Source organism: Melospiza georgiana, chromosome 5 (assembly GCF_028018845.1).
Source record: "Melospiza georgiana isolate bMelGeo1 chromosome 5, bMelGeo1.pri, whole genome shotgun sequence".
Lineage (NCBI taxonomy): Eukaryota > Metazoa > Chordata > Aves > Passeriformes > Passerellidae > Melospiza > Melospiza georgiana.
Window position 1 is genome coordinate 13,184,567 of NC_080434.1, and position 20,521 is coordinate 13,205,087.

A 20,521-nucleotide genomic window follows, 5' to 3' on the forward strand; every position below is an offset into this window, starting at 1 on the left:
GAAGCTCTCTTGGGAGAGACAGCAAGTCAGTATTAACCTTTCTTTCTCTTAGTCATCATAAACTGGAAAAGTCGATGATGAAAGCAAACCCTGTGAGCTTCAAAAACATCTCTTGTGCCACTTGAGGCAAAAGTTTGGGAAGAGTAGACTGCTTGCTTAGTTAGTTTGAACACTGTCTGGATGGCCAGGCTTGAAGGCTCAGCTGGCTGGTGGCAGGCAGTGATGGACAGTGAGGAGCCTGGGCTTGTTTTTTTGAGGGAGAGAAGTTTTGAGGCAGCCATAGCAGGCCCCCAGTTGACTGAAGAGCAGTTGCAAGGGATAGACAAGTTAAACTCTTCCTGGTAATATGAGAATGAATCCTGAAAAAGACCCCAGAAACCAACAAAAAACCCCCACCAAAACCAGCAACAACAAAAAACACCTAAACCAAACAAAAAATCCCAACAACAAAAAATAACCCCAATCCCCAAAAAAACCAAGGACCCATCAACCAACTCCCCTTTACCTCCCCAAAAAAACCCAAACAAATAAACAAAAAAGCCCCGCAAAACCAACAAAAGAATCATGGCTAAAAAGTTGCAGCTTGAGAGGATCAAATTTAATATTAGGAAAAAATATCTAAAAGCATCTTTCCTAGAGAGGCAGTGCAGCAATGGAACAAGTTATCCCAAGGCACTTTGGAGTCTCTATGTGTGAGGGGCTTTGGACATTGTCCAGAAAATGCAATCCTCCAATGACTGAGCTGCTCTGGTGTGAGCAGGAGCTGGGACTGGGGGTCTCCAGAGGTCTCTGCATAGCAGCATTTGTATGACTTTGAATGACTTTGCCCTGATAGCCTTTTTATGTGCAAACAATGTAGAACAGAGGTATTTGTCTTCAATTTTCTGCTAATAACAGATGATTTTCCAGTTTTTCTTTTGTGCCTGGCAAAAAGAGTTAAATTACTTTTGACTGTTGTATTGAAATAATAGCTAAGAAGTGCCTGGAGGCAACTGAATCAGAGACAGGTCAGAAAGAGGTACCCCTGCATGGCTTGAGTTACTGCTTTTGAAAGCAGGCTTAGTGCTTCTTGAAATTCTGGTGAAAGAGGAAGAAATAGGATGTTATGTTACTTTTTAAAGAATTTCTAATATAGAGTCTGTTTCTGTACAGATGGGTGTGTTGTAAAAATTATATGTGAATGCTGTCTGGAAATCCTTTCAATGAATTAAAAAACCCTGTTTCCCTCTCAAGTTCTGTGGTAATGACCAAACAGTTACTGGCACATATTTTTCTCAGTTTTATAACAAAAAATTCACAAACTGCAACATTTCTGTATATCTGGAAAATGTCTAATGTTTATTGGTAAATATTTGGAGTTCAGACTTTTTTATGTTTGGATTTGGGTTTATTTTTTTAAACAGTTATAACCATACATGTGCTAATGTTCTTTCTGAAGGCCTAAAAGTTGTTTTTCATAATTTAAGGCTATAAGATGAAATTAACCAAATAATATATATTAAGACTGTGTGATTAGCAGTACTATTGATTACCAACTGTGATTAGTTGTCGTGTTGTGGAAAAAGTGTTGTTTTAACAAAGAGATCTAAAAACTAATTTTTCCAGTACTGTGGCCTTTTAAATGAATCAGTGCTGAGGTCATTATTCCACCCATGGTGCTCCTCTCTTCTTCTGCAGTTCCTCTTCTGTCTCCTGAACTGCATGCAATTTGTCTGAGTTTTAACCATGACCCTTGCTAAAATGTAGAGATTACAATGTAGTAAGAAAGAGGTATTTGCTATATTTAAAATGTGTCAGTGCTGATCTTTGTGAAATGTGTTGTGCCCATGGGGGAAGAGACTTACTTTGAAGTAGGCAGGAATGAGCTTGTCTAGTCGGTGGGTTTAATTTCAGTTTACAGTGGCATCTACTGATCTGTTTGGTGATACTGTGGTTTTTCATCTGCATTTCTACATGGGTGGAAGGGGTTAGGCACCGTGCTTTCAGAATGCCTGGAATCTTGTAATTTTCAGGGGCAGACTTTCTGCACTGATGGATGTATAAATCTGGTGATAGCATCTTGTACCACTTCAAAGACAACTGCGGCGACTCATTCTTCAACTTCAGGCTGTGTTAAGTGTGTGCTGTCCTTTCCTAATAAGTGTAACCGTGTCGTATCTCTAGGGCAGCTCAGGGATTTTTCCTCTCTAGTTTGATTCATTTCCAGGACTTTCTCCTGAAGCTGATCTCAGTTGCTCATCATCTGCTGAAGCTTTTTACTGAAGATGCAAATGCATTGTTCTGGTCCTTGTCTATCCCTATTTTCCCAGTTGTCTCCTGGCTGAGGTGGTGCCTCAATCTTTACCTAAACTGATGCTTCAGAATTTCTGTTTGTACAGTAATAATTTTTTCTATTTCCTTTTTACAGACCACAACAGCTATGTTTATAGATTTGGAGTTCTGCAGCTGACTGCTGTAGATCTGAGTGAGCTTGTTACTGCCTTTTTAGTGTAACTTGGACTGATTTATACCTAGAATAAAGCTGGGAATTGCAAAGTCATTCCACAAAGATCAAAAACCATAGTCTCATTTTAGCCACGCACAGGTAGCTGTGCTTTCCACAGTCTAGTCAAAAGCAATTTTCAGACCATGCATGAACTCAGTAGAAAAAAGCTAGAGTTTTGAAGTGCACTGGTACAAATTTTGTGGAGCAGATAAAAAGGAATATTGCTGCTTATCTGAAGAGAAATAACAAGCTTCATTCTCCAGTGACAGCAATTACTTGTCTTTGTAGTCATACAAAATAATTCTTTTGTAAGAGAAGAAATTCCACTGTGCGAAAGCAAATATTTGAAATGGAGCAAGTGGTGTGTGTGGAAATTTGATATGTTCATGTAACACTGTTGTGTATAAAGCAAATAGATATTTTTCCATTACAAATGGAAGAGCTTGAAGGTACTGGAGATGAAATTCACTAAATAATAGATATGTCTTCATTCCTTTCCCCTTTTTTATTGACTTCTCATTCATGATACTGGACTATTTACAGTCCTTACTTGCAGTGCTGTTATTATCAGTGCCCTGATGATGCAAAAGAAAACACTTTTTAATATGTTGTGATATATATAATGGTTTGTATTTCTGTTTGTGTTTTTAAGGACAAAAAGTACCACTAAGTATAATGTCATCAGATACCACACTTTGACATGTTTATCTGAAATGGTGATCCTTTGAATGCTTTGGAAATAGCACTCTGGTGCACTAATCTCTGGGAAAGTAATTTTTATCATTGTTGGCTCCTGTGTTTAGCAAGCAGCTCTCAGTTGACAGACTGTACATTATACAAAAATGTTTGTGACTCAGCTAACAAAAACCCAATGAAGTATCTAAATTAGGAATTCTGGTTGCATGCCTTTTTTTATTATTACTGCATGCTGTCCTCTCTCACTGCAGTCAGTCCTTTGCAAGTGTATGTGGATGTTGGCAAGACCACACTCCATTAGCTTGATATAAGCAGCTATTCTACTTAAAAGAACATTTGCCATTTTCATAACAAAAGTAGAAGGCACACATCCAGAATAATAGAAGGCAAAAATTTATCACACTTTAAATTATATTTAATTATAGATTGATTCTTTTAAAATAGCAATGTGTGTCTGTAGCCTTCTTTTCTTGCACTACATTCATTTAGCTGTCAACCTTTATATATGGCTATATTGAGGTATACAATTGCAGTGTGTATTTTCATAGTAGACTGAAATATGTATGCCTTTTATAAATTCAAATGAATGTTCATGAGAATGCTGTTTATAAAGAAAAATCAGAAAAATAAGGTAAAATATCTAACTGAAAAAAGCCCAATGAATAGCTGAAAAGAAAGTAATATAAAATCTCCAGTATAAAACTACGACCTTATTTTGTTACAAAATTTATTAATAGCTACCTCTAAGAATTCCTATAATTTACTGAGTGAAATACCAATTTGACAATATACAGGTTTTAGAAAAACTCTTGTCTTATTGCTATTATATGGACTTTTCAAGCAGAAATTGTTGCCAGACGAAGAAAAGCAAACAAGACAAAAACATCTTTATCTGTGCATGCTGTACTGACACTTTGGGAAAAGGAGAAGGAATGAGTATTGATGCCTCTGTTTTCTGTCCTTCCTGTAGGTGTGCAGGACCCTCACCATGAGAAGATAATTACTGTGACTACTAATGGGAGTATTCACAGCCCCAAGTTTCCACACACATACCCACGCAACACTGTGCTGGTGTGGAGATTGGTAGCACTTGATGAAAACGTATGGATACAACTTACTTTTGATGAGAGATTTGGGCTTGAGGACCCAGAAGATGACATTTGCAAGTAAGTTACATTCCCTTTCACTTAGGAAATGCTGAAAGGATGTGATTGAGATAAGAAAATACTATTGTTTGAGTTTTGCAAAATCGACACTTGCATGTTAATTTATGTATAAAATGGATCTTTTAAAGTATTGGTTTATTATTTTATTTTATAGTGCTAGGGGAGGTTTTCATGCTTGAAAGCTCTGTGGTGCTCCCATTTTTACTTCTTCATTCAGTATCTAGGCCATAGATATATTACAACACAAAAATGTGACATATTTAATCTCCCTCTCAAGTGAAAGTTTTGACATCTGGGAAAATATTATTGATGGAGTGTTAGAATGATGAATGTCTAATTTTTACAGAGTAAATTCTGGTGAGTAAGTTACCTGAAGGAGAATTCAGGTCATGACAAAAAGTACTACACTGCTGTTTAAGACACCCCCACACACTACTCTACAATATTTTAATGGCCTTAAGTTGTCAAGTTATCTATGAAAAACAGCACTTAAAGTACTGTGCTAATTGACATTCTTCAGTGGTACTGCTTTTCTCCTGACTCCAATAAGCATCTGCATGCTCAGTCACTGGCGAAGGTTTCTGTAGGACTTGTGGAATCTCTGTTTCCTTCCAGGATTCTCAGCTGAAAGCTTTGTAATTTGGGAGAGAAACAGTTGTGACATAACAGGCATCAGCACAGATGTAGTTCTGAACCAAGCCATGTGGTTGATAAAGTTTTGGATGTTTTGTGAGGCAGTAGGAATGATATTTCCTGTGGGAGGGTGAAAGAGGAGAGACCCTAAACTCTTGTATCCTATATTTGTCTGACATCTCAGCAACACATCATAAAAAGTCCTGATGTGTGAATAGTGGTACATTGTCTGGACTCTTCAGTAAATTAAATAAAGTATGTTATTTAAATGGCATTTTCTCATTTGATTTCTTCCTGGAGAAGTACTTCACACAAGATTTTTGTTTCAAAGTAATTTTTTTGGGTTTTTTTGTTTTTCTGGTTTGTTTTTTATTTTTGTGTGTATCATACACACATTTGGCTTGATTCTTGTTTTCAGTTTTTCTAATTAACTGTTATTCCATTGGTTTTACATGTTGTATCAACTTTTAATAACAAATTTGAATTTTTTAGAGTTTTTTAGAGGTTATTGTTGCGCTTATCCTTAGTTTGGGAGAAGGTGTTTATAACAGATAGATAAATATCTTTTTCTCATAATTCTAAAGGAAATAATTACCAAGGCCATATCAGTACTATACTAACAACTATAAACATAGATTTGCTTGAATGAGTGCACTTCCTTCGCACAATGCCTTTTCTTCAAGTAAAAACTTAGCTTGCTTTTTCTTTGCACATGGCAGAGTGAAGTGGCAAGTAAAAGAAAATCCAGGTAGGGTGACTCATTCATCCACTTGCAAAAATAGAAGATAAGTTAAAATATTTTATAATATTATAACTAGAATAGTATTTTAATTGTGAGTAGATTTATTTTAAGTAAACAAATGCTAAATACAAAAGGACTGACAAATTAAGAAACAGTAGCAAGTCACCCAGAATCTTATCACACCCATATTTGTGCAGGGATACCAGGAACTTGTAGGACTGCAATTCCTGATGTGTGTCCTGCTGAAAAAATACTGGGCTTTTTGGCTTGGAAGATTAAAAGGAGAGTTATATTTCTCTCTGGAAAAAATTTATATTTTTGATTTTAACTCTAGGATTCCTCTGAACTTTAATTTCAATAGCAAGTTCAGTAAAAGAAGAGAAATTGCACCTTGTTTGATGTAAAGGGAGTATAAATAACTGACAAGTTGAGGAAATCACTCAGAGACAGATTAAATATGTAAAATAATTCTACACAGGTCAAGGAAGTTACCAGTTACCTGAGTAATATCTCTTTACGAGTTATGTCCTGTATTTGTTACCGTTAGGGTTCCTAATAAAATTATTTATACTTCTTCCAATACTTTGTGTAGAAAAACTAAGGGTTTTTTATTGACTATATCCCACAGTATTTAGTACTACACTGTGTTTCTGCCGTCTTGAAGCTCTCAAATTAGTGCTGTTGATGCAGAGTGCTCAACCATTTCTCCAAAAGCAAGTTTATATGACAAAGGACAGAATGAAACATTGTGAAGTTTAATCTGTTATAATTCTATACCTTTAGCTCTGACATATGACTGAAACTAAGTAAAAACTGCAGCCAGGAAACATCAGGCTTTCTATGCAGAGTACAGTGTGGATCAGGATATAATTTTCTCCCTTCTGTAGTGTATGAGACAACATCATGAGTTACCTGCTGTGATCATTGGCACAGTTTTCAGTCTCTCTACCTGTTTCTTAAGCTGCTTGTTCTGGGTAATGCCAGAACTTTCTCCATCATCTCTGCAGACTGTGGTGCCCTGTGGTGTCAGCTCATAGGGCCAATGAGAGAATGGTCTGGAGTATATCAGCTTAAGATAATTAGCAGTTTTTACATTTCCTAGTAATTCAAATACTGCTCATAATTTGGAGAAAAATGAAACTCAATCATATCCAGTTGTTGCAAGTGTTTTTTGTTTAAAATAGTCCTATAACAGGAATACAATAGTAGTGTGACTAAAAAATGTCATAGATGTATCCTGAAGCTATGGCAAATTTTTTCCTGTACCTGACTTTGGATTTCTTCAAAGTCAGTTCTGACATTTTAGACTATTCAGTGAAGTCTTTTCATCTAGAGCAAATATCACATTTTACAGACTTTCGCAGGTACCAGTCTTTGCTCTACTTCAAATATTTTCCCAAATGCAAATCAAAGTGATCCTGCATGGCTATTTTTCCACTCAGATTTTACTTGCCATTCAACTTACAGTATTTACTAATGTAGCAAATTTGCTTTACAAAAAATTCTATGTTAAGGCCAGCCCTTCTGACTCAGCCTCATCTGTACTAAAGCACACATTCTGCTAATTCTCAGCAGTCTTAAGCATGATTGCTGTGTAAATTTAAATTATAGGGTTTTTAGAATAAAATTCTGGTATTTTGCCTGTATTTAACTAGGTGATTTTTTATACTGGTTTACAATGGTGATGTACTTGAAATTCAGGCACATCATGTTTTCATTGCTTTAAAGATAGTCAATGCTTTTTGGTTTTTGTTTTCTTTTTTCACAATAGTTCTACTTCATCTGCACTTCATCCTTCCTATGGACAAAATGTTAAGAATCCCACTTTCTCCTTTCCAAAGGGAACTACAACAAACTCCACTTATTTTTGGAAACTAGATCCATACATGTGTCTAGAAGAGGTGTAGGTCATTTGGTTGACAGTAGGGATATATAAATCTCTGCAATATTACGGTAATTTCAGTTTCATACACTGTGTTTGATTTCAGTTGTGACTTGCAAAAGAAAAATGTTACAAGCAAAAAAAAATCCCCCTTCAAACCAGCCAAACAAAATGGAGAAGGATGTAACTCTTGGGTGTTTTGTGCAGTACTGTTCACATGATAAAAGTGGCAGTGAATTTCTAGCAGAGGCATTGCAAATTTGGATTGCGTACGCCTGCCCTTTCTGATGAAATGAAAATGCAGTTTTTCTGCTGTTGATATGGTAGCTGATATGACAGGTCATTATTTTCATGCTGGTATCCCCTCAATCCTGTTTTAATCATAAAGCCATTAGATTCCTGTGCCAGACAGCTCCTATTGCCAGGGATCTGCCATAACTCTTCTTGACCAAAAACTGACTTTTGCTCAGCTGTTGCTTGTTGTTCAAATTTGTTATTTTCTGTCAATAAGAACATGAAGTGATAACAGCTTTATGATTAACTCCTCTGTGACAGGAGGACATAGATTCAGTTTTCTTCCAGCAAGAGCACAGATATTACACTTGACCTTGAAGGGAAGTCTGATGATGTGAGTTGGTTGGAGCATTACAGTGCAAGGCACTGGGAAAGGGAGAGGAAAGAATCTTTCTTCCATCAGGAGCATGTCTCAAACTTGCTCTCTCCCTGTGCGTGGAGTGGCTCTAGTTGTCCATCTGAATAGTGGTTGCAGCTGTTCTTTCTAATCATCTGATGATTACAGTCTGAATTTTATTAGATATAATAAAACACAGAAATGTGTCACAAATCCAAAGTGCAATTACAGTAGATAAGGTGATAAGAATAAAATGCACGAGTAAAAGGCTGTGGAACTAACTGATAGTAGAATAATAAATACCATTTTAGCAGCATCTTCATTTTAGGATGGTTACACTAATTTCCAACTCTCTTTAGGCCTCTAGTAATTTAAATTATCAACTATAGTTTGTTTAGGGGGGAGGGAGGCTTTTAGCAACTGAAGATGTGAGTCTGTTCATTTACGTGTATAAGTAAAGCATTAACCTATAATGTTTTGAAGGAGACTTAAAAGCTTGTCTGCTTGATATGTGTAATTTGTGGAACTTTTTCCTGCAGAAAATTAGTTAAGCTGAAAGCACCCATCAGTGCTAACTTAGGGTAAAATCTGTATGACTTGGTTTTCCTCTTCCTGTCAAATTTCAGTACTTAATTTTTTAATCCTGGGAATATTTTTCCTCCGAGGATTCTTAGGATGATGCTTTATTATCCAGTGCCACATGTATTAAATTCAGTACCTCCCCTTTCCGTGTATCCTTAGGCTGCTTTCATTCACAGCAGATCTGTTGTGACTGAGTTATTGCCTTCCATTCATGGAACATCCAGATTCTGTGGTAGAAGCTGTAATCCAGACTGCTTCAACAGTCATTTGGGTTCCTAATGAATGTGTTGTTAGGAAATTGTTTATAAGAATTAAAGAATTAGAAGATTTGACTTAGTCTGACAACACAGAAAAAGGTGTATTAAAGAGGAAACATACACACACACTGTCTTTCTTCTGTGGCTGTGAAGAAGGAAAATGTTTGCTTAGCAAACATTTTTACCTTTTTTTTTTGCATAATTTGTTTCAAATGAATGCTAGACAGTGATAATTTACAGTAAACACAATAAAAAGACTGAATATTTTTTTATGTAATTTTCCAAACAGACCTTTCTGTGTAATATAAGTCACAGTGAGTTACTTGCACCATATGGAACTTTGTTTCTTGTTATTATTACAGTGTCTAATATGTGAGTAAAATATGCATGCATGACTCTCTAATGCTTCAGTAAAAAAATTTTGCTTCTGTTTTGCTCCTTTGTATGGAAGCACCTTGAAGCATCAAGAGTGTGCCTGCATGAAAGGATAATATCAGCATCATTTTATTCTATTCAGAAGAAACTCCTGAGTTCTGAAGAGTTTCTTCTGAATAGAAGAAGATGATGCTGATATTATCCCCTACGGCAGGTTGTTTTTCTTGTTCTACCTTGGTGCATTGTAGAGTCAATGTTAGTGTATGTGTGAAGACCACACCAATATCAAGCACAGATTTGTGAAAGAAATATGTCTTCACATAAGTTAGAATTACTTCTGGGGCTTTTAAGGGCAACAAGTTCCTTATCACAGTCTAGGTCCCAAGAAGTTTTAAAACTGTGTTTTCTGGACACAGTTGATGGGCTGACTTTACTATCAGTGTTAAATTCTTCTCATTGACTGTGGTTTCAGAGGGTGAAGTTATCTCCTGAGTAAGTACAAAGTTCAAGTTGGCTTTGAATAACTGGATAAGGACCTTTCAGTGAACTCTGTATTTAAAGTGGAATTGATGCAGACAATGTTCATGGTGACTCATGTTGCTAAGTAGCTGGGCTTCTGGGATTTTTACTGCTTCCTCACATGTTTCTGAAGATGAAGGGGTTGCTGCTGCCACCTTTATTTGAGAATTCAGAAAAGAGTCCCCAGGAATTTTAAGGCTTCAAACTGGGAAAACCTCCAAAACATTGAGTACCAAAACCCACAGAATCCTGAAAGCAGATATGAAAGTTATAGCGAAGACTAACCCTTAAAATTCTTTTCTTACAGCTGTTGCCTTAGTACTAGAGTATGTTTGATTTTAACCACCTGCTTTTTTATGAGATAATCTCCAATGATTTGATGTTCAACAAGGGCAAGTGCTGGGTTCTGCACTGAGGTGGGGCAACTCTTGGTGTACAGACAGACCTGGGAATGGCATGCTGGAGAGCAGTGCCATGGAAAGGGGGCTGGGGATGCTGATCGAAGTCAAACCTGAGTCATGGTGCCCTGGCAGCCAGGAGGGCCAGCCCTGTCCTGAGGGGCATCAGGCACAGCATCACTAGCTGGGCCAGGGAGGGGATTGTCCTGCTCTGCTCTGAGCTGGGACAGCCTCACCTTGAACATTGTGGCAGTTTTGGGTGACAAAATATAAAAAAAAAATAAAAAATGCTATTAGTGAGTGTGCAGAAGAGGGCCACAAGGATGGGGAAGGCCCTGGAGGGGAAGCTGCGTGCAGAGCAGCTGAGGTCACTTGGTCTGTTCAGCCTGGAGAAGAGGAGACCTCATTGCAGTTACAACTTTCTCGTGAGCAGAAGAGGTGCAGACACTGATCTCTCTCTGTGGTGACCAGCCATGGGACCCGAGGGAATGGCCTGAAGCTGTGTCAGGGGAGGTTTGGGTTGGACATTAGGAAAAGGTTCTTCACCCAGAGGGTGTTTGGGCACTGGAACAGCTCCCCAGGGAAGTGGTCGCAGCACAAGCCTGACAGAGCTCAGTAAGTGTTTGGACAATGCTCTCAGGCACAGGATGTGACTGTGATGGGGATGATCCTGTGCAGGGCCAGGAGTTGGACTCTATGACCTTTGTGGGTCTCTTCCAACTCAGAATATTCTGTAATTCTGTGAGATTTGACATGTGGGTGGGCTGGGCTCTGTTTAGGTGACTCTATATATCAGTCATACTGAAGTGTCTCATAATTGGCTGTAACTTCTGCAAAAATAACTGAGTTAAAATTTATTATAACTCTGTTCTGTGACTCAGATCCATTTGGAAATGAATGATTCAGTAGTATACCGGGTTATAAAAAGCATATGAACTCTCATTCCTCAATACAAAACATTTAATTTTTTTCCCAACACATAAATAACTTGTTAATAATTTTTATTCAAAATCTGAAAGGGGGACATATAATTTAAATGGTTGAGATGAGTTCTAGCATTCAAGTGTCTTGGTTTAATTGAAATACTGATGGCAGAGAATTAGCATGAAGTACCTAATTTAATCTGAAGTCCTTTGTAGCAGCATTGATGTTTTATCAGTGGCAGAAAGGTGGCATTTTGGGAACAGTGTGTAGAAAATTACATAAAACTTGTGTCAATGTAGGCTGATGGAGTAATTTCTTCTGATGTTTGTGGAGTGGTTTTTTATGGTTTTGATTTTTAATTGTTCGATCCATTTGCAAGAGATCTAAAAAGTAGTGCTAATGCAAGAGAAGTTTGGATGCTAAATGGATAAGAATGGGGATGGAGATGAAAATTTGTTAGAAGTTATATTGACTTAGGAGCAGAGTTCTCTGATTATCTAAAAATTCTTCTTTTATATGTAAAGAAAATAGTTTTATACTAGAAAAGTTATTTTTCTCATGTGAGTTGCAATGTAACAATATTATTTCAGTTTAACGAATAGAATTCTAATGAAGAATCCAACAAACTTATGCTTCCTGCTTTCTTAGTGTTTTAAAGAAAAAAATAAGTGGATTTTTTTTCATAAAAAGAAATATCTGGATCTGTTTCTTCTCTATTCTGATTTCATTGAAGTAATTTGACACCTCTTTTCACAGCCTGGATGAGTGTGTAGAAGAACGATTGCTGATAAGTGGGCATTTGACATAATCCCTTCCTCCTTTTTCACACCACAGACTACAGTCATTGACTTAAAAAAAAATTTAGACTTCTTAAAATTTCTTCCTGGTCCTCTCAATCTCAAGCAAGCAGTTTGAATAAAGTAAACTGTGCCCCCATGATCAAAATATTTTTATAAACGACCCTAATCCTAATTTTTTGCTTCTGAAATTGTTTTATGTTACTATTGTTGGCAGTGTTTCTAATGGTGGAGATTGAAGTTCTTTGAATGTGGATGTGCAACTGATGGGTCTTGCTTCTTTCTAGGGTGTTCTGGCAGCAGTTGTTATTGATGGAGTTCTCCAGCTCTCACCCTACCACTAATTAAAATACAGAAGTAAATCTCTGCTTGCAGGGGCAGAGGAACATACTGTGAGCCACCACCACCTGAGCTCAGGGACACAGACAGACCCTGCAGCCACCTTTGGTATCTGATGAGGCCCAGTTTAGCCCCTGACAATATGACTCTGCAAGCTGCAGAGTCAGGACCAGCAAAACAGTCTAAAGTTACCCCATGTAGTGTCTAAATATGTCAATTTAAGCATAGCATACACTCCCTTCCTGATGTTTTCTGATTACTGGAAGTCTAAGTGCAGTTACAATATTAGACTCACCATCAGGTGTAAAAGCAGGATTAAACAGGAATAGCAGACATTCCAGCTCTGTCGTTCCTAGATGGACAGTGTGTTTCTTCACCTGTTGTGCAGCTATTCCTTTTACCTTTCTCCACCTGCCCGTTTCCTAAATGCTCTTCTTGCTTCGTTAAGTGTATAATCAACATTTTAACAAAGTAATTTTATGTTTTTCACATGCAATTGTAGTCAGACAGCGCTACCAGCAAATATTTTCAGCCAGACAAGTTAATAACAATCCAGTCTTGCACTCAATGATGCTCCATTAGGATAAGGTAGAAGTAAGATGTAATGCAATTTACATCAGTCTGATCATCAGGACGTCTGAGAAGATGCAAGTGCATCAGAAACTGTGGAAAGAAAGATGCATTATTGTAAAAAATATTAGGTGGTCGTATGAGAGTATTATAGGGGTTTTATAAGACAAAATTACTAGATCATCTCATTTTCTGAAGTAGCATGTGAAGAGGGAGACCAGCACTGTAGCACCAATTATTAAGACATATCTCTTCAGACTAGTCTTTGATTCACATACTGTGGCTGGACTGAAAATAGATTTGCATAATTTTATGACCATCAATTTTTAACTAGTAAAACTGAAGTGAGAGCAAACTTCTTATACTCCTTAGGTGAAAAGTGATCTCCTTATAGGATGGGGAATACATTTTTTTTCTGGCTCATGCAGACTGGTCTGTTGCATTACAGGGTGTTTTCACCCTCTGTTTGAGTAGCAATTACTAGCCTGTCCTGAAGCGGATATCAGACTTTGTGAGAACTGCTCTGTCCTGGATTGGTAATTCCTGTGTGCAGGTGTAGCTGCCAAGAGGCCATATGTTATTGTGAGCTAGAGAAAATAAAGGTATTTTCATTTAAATGAACATAGATAGAGCCTAGAGCCCCAGCCTCCCCTGAAGTAGGCAGGAGGAGGGGAAGGGAATGTGAGGAACTTAGCCAGGCATGCCATGGTGTTCTAATATCAGAGGCTGCTTGAGGGGAAGGGAAGCAGCCTGCACTGCCCTGGCAGAATCTTCACATTGATAAAAATGCCCCTTACACTCCTTATGTTTTTTTTTTCAGCAAAAACTATACTTGTGAATATTGCTTAGCGAATAGTTTGCACATGATTGACTGGAGCCATTGCTGCATTCCAGGATTTATATCCTGGAATATCTTGGAGAGTGCATAAAAAAGAAATTACTCTTTGGGATACTAGCATAAATATTTCTAATGCTGCTTGAAAAACAATAATATGTGTGTGTGGATTCACAGAAGCTGGAACAGATACATTGACCACTGTGAACAGTGTGAGTAGTGGAAGAAATATTACAGTGGCTTAGAAATAGTGCTTTACAGCCTTGGCTGTAAATGGGAACTCTAAGGTCCATTAGAGTCTTGGTGTTCTACAAAATGTTGATCTGTACAGTAGGAACATGTGATTTATTATGATTGCTGTAATTCCCAAGATAAAATATACCAGACTTTACAGAGGAGTCCTGGGAAAAATTTGGTGAGGCATTTAGTTCTTCAAAATCTGGAATGTGAAGTACTGTACAGTGCAGGATACTTATTAAGCTGATTCACTCTGTGAGGAGAGACAGCAGCTGCATCTTTATGAAGGCAAAAGTGCTTTGGAGTGTGTAGTGTCCAGTGCAGCAGGACACCCTGAACTTTGGTGTTCATTTCCACACAATGTTTTATTGTAACATAATAATAATAATAATAATTATAAGTCAGGTAATGGCTTGCATAGCAGAAGACAAAGCAAATAATAGAAGTACTGCTGTACAAAACAGTAAAATACTTTGTCCAATTACCATTTTTTGTTGTGTGTGTTATTATTTAGTTCATAACCGGTGCAGAATACTAAGGAGGCCCACTGAATAGCACAAAGTAGACAGTTGGAGGTGAAATGGTACAGGAAAGGGTTTCTTGTAAATGTTACCCATCTTTAGTCCTTGAAAAGTAACCTTTCCAAGTAACTTTGTGGAAAATCTTTTTTATTTACTGTATTGTATAAGACTACAGGAGAATCTCTAGTCAGGTAGGAAAAAGGTACGTGTAGCATATTAACAGTGAGTGTTGGAAATCCTTGGGATCTTTATCTACACAGAACTTAATTCTTTGTATTTAAAGATAAAGGCCAAAGTAAGTACATGGACTGGAGCATCATTTGCAGACATATTTGTATGTGTACATTTTTTCCAAGCTCACCCTTTTTCCCAAATTCTTCTTTGATATAAAATAATAGTGATGGTATGAAATGCCATTATTTGGTTTATATATCTGTTGTACTCATTAAAGGCCATTTTTGGACGAAATTTAATCTGTGTTTAAAAAAAGCTAAACATATTTCTGACTGGCATTGGGAATACTGTCATTCTGTAATACAATGAAGGTAAGTATAAGTAGCTTGTAAGAAATTTGAGAATCAGTGTTTTAAAAGAAATAGTTTGGGAAATCATCTTCTTTTCTTACCTCCAATTCTGATCTGCAGGATTATACTGTCTCTTTCTATAAGGTACTTATTCAAGTGCTTGAAATGCTGTATGAATAGAAGTTGTATGGGTATAAATTAGTTTGTAGCAGAGGCGGAATTCTGTGGCTCAGTAGTCCTGAAATTACTTGTTTATGTGCTTAATCCATATCAGTAGTGTAATATATGCTTAAATAGTTGAAAGCTTGCTGTTTGAACAAGCTAGAATTGTTTTTGTTTCAGAGCCTGAAGTACATTTACAAATGTAGCTAGTTTGCAGTTTCTCATTCTTTTCCCTTTGTCCCCACAAGGCAGATGTCACTTTCGGAGGCTATGGGATATTCATGTGCTCATGGTTGAGGAACATCAGTGTTATCAGTGCACCTAGATATCAGTCATGAGGATTTATTTCCTAGATAAAGTTGTATGTCATCTTCCTAGTCATCGGGGAAATGTTTTCGGCAACACAGTTTATTAATTGGCACTGAAGCAAACTTTTGATATAAGTGGGAGTTTTTAGGAGAAGAGACACATTTCTTTAGGTTTCTTATTCTTGCATGCAGTGCAAAAATGCATTCACCAAGGGAAAAAAGCTGCTTTGCAAAATGTGTATGTCTCATGTTCACATGGTACTGACCCACAGAAAATGGATAATATATTTTCTGGTAGACTAGAGTGTAGTAATGCAGCAGGTAATTTCTCCAAATCAAACAATCAGTGCATCCTTTTAATGAAAAGGGTTTTAATGTTTGAAGAGTAGAATTTGGGGGCTTTAACTCTGTCTTGTTTTTCCTTTCCACTTGTAGTGTGGTTAAGTGTATATTTATGATCAAAGTGGCTTGCAATGAATGAAAGGGAAGAGAATTGAAATCTAAGGATTAAATTTTTTTTTCCCCGTGTATTCTAAATAACAAGGTAGAAATACAGAGAGAGCTGTGTGGTTGTGTTAGAAGCCTCAGGCTGTTATTAATCAGTGTGAGAAAAGATTAAACAGGGAGAACCATGGCAACCATGTAACATTTGTGAATGAATCTGTGTTTCCATAAGGCAGCTCCTAATGTGCTGTATTGCATAATCTAAAATAGATGTATTCAAAGTAGGTTGGCAGAGAAACTACAATCCCTATTTGGGGAATGGCAGTTAGAAATGTTCTCTGTTTATACCTTGAGTATCTTTATTTCATGGAAAATGTAGATATGCCAGGATACTTGGGGGTTTTATGCTCATTTGTTGGCTGGAAGTGATGTCTACTGCTAGAAGTGATGTTTGTATATAATTAGACATCATTTTCTGAGTACAAAAACTGACCTCATCAGTTATTTATTTGGATTATATCTGGGTTTGTTGTTTCTTTCCAGCGACTGTTATGACACAGTGTGTGTAAGATTAGCAAATACAGAAACTACCATGGAAATTTATTTCTCATCAAATCATGGGTGTTCCATCATCTTTTCTCTGTTTATATGTTAAAACATCAAACATGATGATTTCATGACAGAAATCATAGACTGTAAGTCCTTTTTTAATTGCTGGATGATCTGTAATGATATCCAAAGGAGTTTCCTATTGCAGGAGAAGACACTGCCAAGTCCTCCTAAAGAGGGTGAGTCTTAGGGGTAAATCACCTGCGTTGTTAGCCTCAGGAGCTGCAGTCAAATGACTCTGGGTAACTTTGTTTGGAAATTGATATCGGAAAAACAAAATCCAGAGGGAATATTTAAAATAATCAAAAATTTGTATTGGCTAGTTTTTGAAAAATGTTTTGTTCTGGTATCCTGGCTTTAGTGTGACTCAAAGCAGCCCCAGTTAAATATTTCTGGTGATATTGAGCAGAATAGTTTTACTGAACTTTTACCCTGCATGGAGTATTTTCTGGTGCTGTCACAGAGCCACCACCATTTAAGTGAAGGTGCAATCTTCCTTCTGTCCCTCCAGGAAATCTGCTTTTCTCTGCTGCCTATCTGGCAAGTGCCATTATTTATAGCTAACTTTTACCAATGTGCACTGCTAGTGGTTGTCAATTCCAGGAATCTTGTATCTACTGTGCTGAATGGGGGGCTGGACTAAAGAGACCTGTCTGGCATTAATACAGATATTTCTGTCTGGCAGCAAATGCAAAAGAGTGTGGTGTAAATTAATGCATATGAAAGGCAAGGGAATTAAATAGCTCCTCTGAGGCTTGCAAACTTGAGCATTAGGTGGTTGTGCTGCCTGACCCTGTCACATTGTAAAGTAAAAAAATTTTAGGGGGATACAGTGTGGGTAAATGAAGGTGGTATAGAATGTAATCTTGGCCCCCAATGAGTTGCAGCTGGATCAATTACTAAAAATTAGTAGCAGGCCTGATCTTAACAGGCCACACCAGTAGCCAATAAGAACAAGTGTTATAAAAGAGTGGATTGGTGGGCTCTGGAGTCAGATGATTACTGTGAGGACCAGGAATAGTCAGTGCTTAGAGGAGCTGCCTGCGAGAAACATCGAGGAGGTATGAAACTCTGTTGATATGGAATCCTTGTACTATAATGATAATACAACTCTTGATATATAAGACAACAAAAAATAATACCTGAGTTAAAATTTCATGTTACATAATCTGAAAAGTAATGCATGAGTACCTGCAGTTTCATTATTACCAATAACTTAAATTTTGTGTCACTTGGTTTGAATCTCACATGATGCGTCTTTTGGGTCTGTGCTTTTGTCTTTGAGGAAAATGTAATTTTTTCTCAGTGAGAGTGATAGTATTTGTATTAAAAAAAGAAAGTTCTCCACCTCTTGAATGGATGATGGAGTATGCTTTTCTTTTTACTACTGTATTGCTATGTCTGTAGGCTTGTTGCTTACCTGGAATAAATTTTTCTCTGAAATCCAGCATGCTACTCTGTCCTTTTCTTCCTTCTTGAGGTTCTCCTATTTCCCCTCTGCCCTTTCTCAAAAACTCTGCGTTTCTCTTGTCCTGTCACACATCTTTGCTGTATATTGGCCTCCAGGGAATAACAAAGCTGCAATTAGGTACCATGGATCTGAGTGCCTGTGTCATGCTTCACTGTTCCCTTTTCCACTCAGATAAACGTGAATCTGCCAAGCTTTGAAAAAAATGTTGTTGAGCTAAATGTTTGGCCTTAGTTTCCTCTATAGGCAAATATGTTTATTTTACAAGAAGCAATATTATTACTTACAGATGTGATTTGAAAGTGATCTAAGAAGTGAAGACTATATAAGGTACCACCAGTACCTCACAATTCTGTCTATACAAAAGCACAGTTATGTCAAATGATGGAAACGAAGACTTTTGTTTCGTAGGAAATACAAATATTGCAATAGCAGAAATTAAAATTATTTCAAATAGAGATGAAAGAAGGAAGTATAGTTTTATTTAGAATGATGGTGTTAAAATTCTTATTAGTAAAATATCAAAGTTATATTTTCATTATGACAGTTTTTAATAATTTCCAGTGTTTCCAAAATTGAAGCTGTCCAAATAATTTCAGTGCTATTTTACAACTGTTTGTCTGGTGAACTGCCAGAGGACCTTGGGTGTTTTGGGTCTGCAGGTGGGTGTGCGATGCCAACCAGGAAAACCTCAAAATTCTATGTGCTTCAAAACAAGTTGGACTAGAAATATTACATTGCCCCACAAAATGCTATAAAAAAATCAGTAGGGATTGTTAAAAACTTTTTATTTCTTAACTAAAGGAAAAGAAACTTGTTTTTAATCAAAAGGGGAAGGAAGAATAAATTTTACCTGTCACAAACTGTGTCAATGGGCCTTCTGGAGTTTTGACTAGTATGCATGGAAAGGTCCATGCATGGATGGACATGGAAAGGTCTACCGTACACATGGAAAGGTCCAACACCACTGATATGGCAAATGGTTTTACCTGGTAGATTTTTGCTTCTTACGTTTTTGATATATTTGTGAAATTCTGGGGGCAGAGAGAAGTCATAGAAAGGTCACAAAACTTCAAGCCAAGATAAACAGCCTGATAGAATATGTTTAGGAAATGACAGTATAAACCACAGAAAAACATAAAGAAAGGAGAGGAAAACATATACTCTTGGAAAAAACATTTCCTGATTGGAAAGTTGTTGAAGCTTTGAGCTGCTTATGTTACTTCCTTGCTCCTTTCCAGTAAATTGTCTTTGCTCAGGTTGTTGATTCAATCCATGTTCTAGGCACCCAGGCCTTAAGGGAGGGGAGTAGAACTTCTGCAGCAGGTATAGCAGAAGGCATTGCAGGCATCCTGCCTAAAGGCCAGAGCATCTTTAGTCCCAGGAAAGGAGACTGGACTGCATTTTTGCCATAAATTTTACTTAGGAATATTTTAAAAATACTACAGATACAGCATCAGAGCATTTCTTTATCCATTTTCAAAGAGACATTGCAAAGAAAAGAATGTTTCTGTGTTGGTAAGTTCAACACGCGTTTTAACATTTTCTTACTCCATCCCAGTTGTAAAATGGCGTCTCAGTTCTTGGTTATTTATCCTAGTTCTCTTGTGTTTCAAGTACAAGCTTCTCTTGATGGGGAAATAATTTTCTATGGCTGTGCTATTGTCCCTGCTCCTCCTTAGCCCCGTGACATCAGCTGCAAAATTACGTAGCACAATAATGTAAATGCTGGAGCATCTGAACAACTTTGTTTTGTTATTTTTACAGAAAGTTCAGACATCAATCCAGGTCTGTGATGAGAGGAATTTTAGTCTTACAGAAGGCTTTTTGGCAGGCTGTTGTAGCACATTTAGCTTAGATAACTGACAGGAATAAAGTTATTGGCTAAAAATGTCATTATCCAAGCTGAATTTTATTTGGTTTTTCAGGATACTTATTTCCCTTAAGTTTACCTCTCCACTAATGGAATTAATTAGCTTTTATTTGAAGGGTCTAGGAATAAAATTGTGGAATTTGAGTTTTTCTTTTACTTCAGGTGTACCAGAAGCCCAAAGAGTGCAATAAAAAGTACTGCAAGTTAGGCAGAGGCACTAAGCCCCCTGGCTCCCCTCAACATCTTAAACCTAAGTCAATAAATGTAAATATTAGCTTATTTCACTCTTTAAAAATCAGAAAGGTAGGTAATTATTTCATATTCTTAACTGAAAAATAAAAAGGTTATCTTTAGAAATTTCAAAAGCTGATCTTGAAAAGAATAAAAGCTCAGCGCTCCAAATAAATTTGATAAATGTGTTGAGCCCTGAGGCTTTAGTACAATTAATGTACACATTGCCTTTGTAATAAGTTGTATACTTGATCATAAAGTAAAAACACTCGTGGATCTGTTAAAGGAATTAGTTTGTGTTTGAGGGGAAAAA

The 20,521-nt window shown here is 37.1% G+C and overlaps 1 protein-coding gene across 1 annotated transcript in view; it reads left to right on the top strand.

Annotated features, from left to right (window-relative positions):
• PDGFC (platelet derived growth factor C) overlaps nt 1-20,521 on the top strand; it is a 121,264-nt gene that overhangs the window by 65,643 nt on the left and 35,100 nt on the right. The window contains exon 2 of the mRNA XM_058024438.1: nt 4,152-4,347. Coding sequence (XP_057880421.1) covers nt 4,152-4,347 — 196 coding nt within the window. The remainder of the gene's footprint in view (nt 1-4,151; nt 4,348-20,521) is intronic.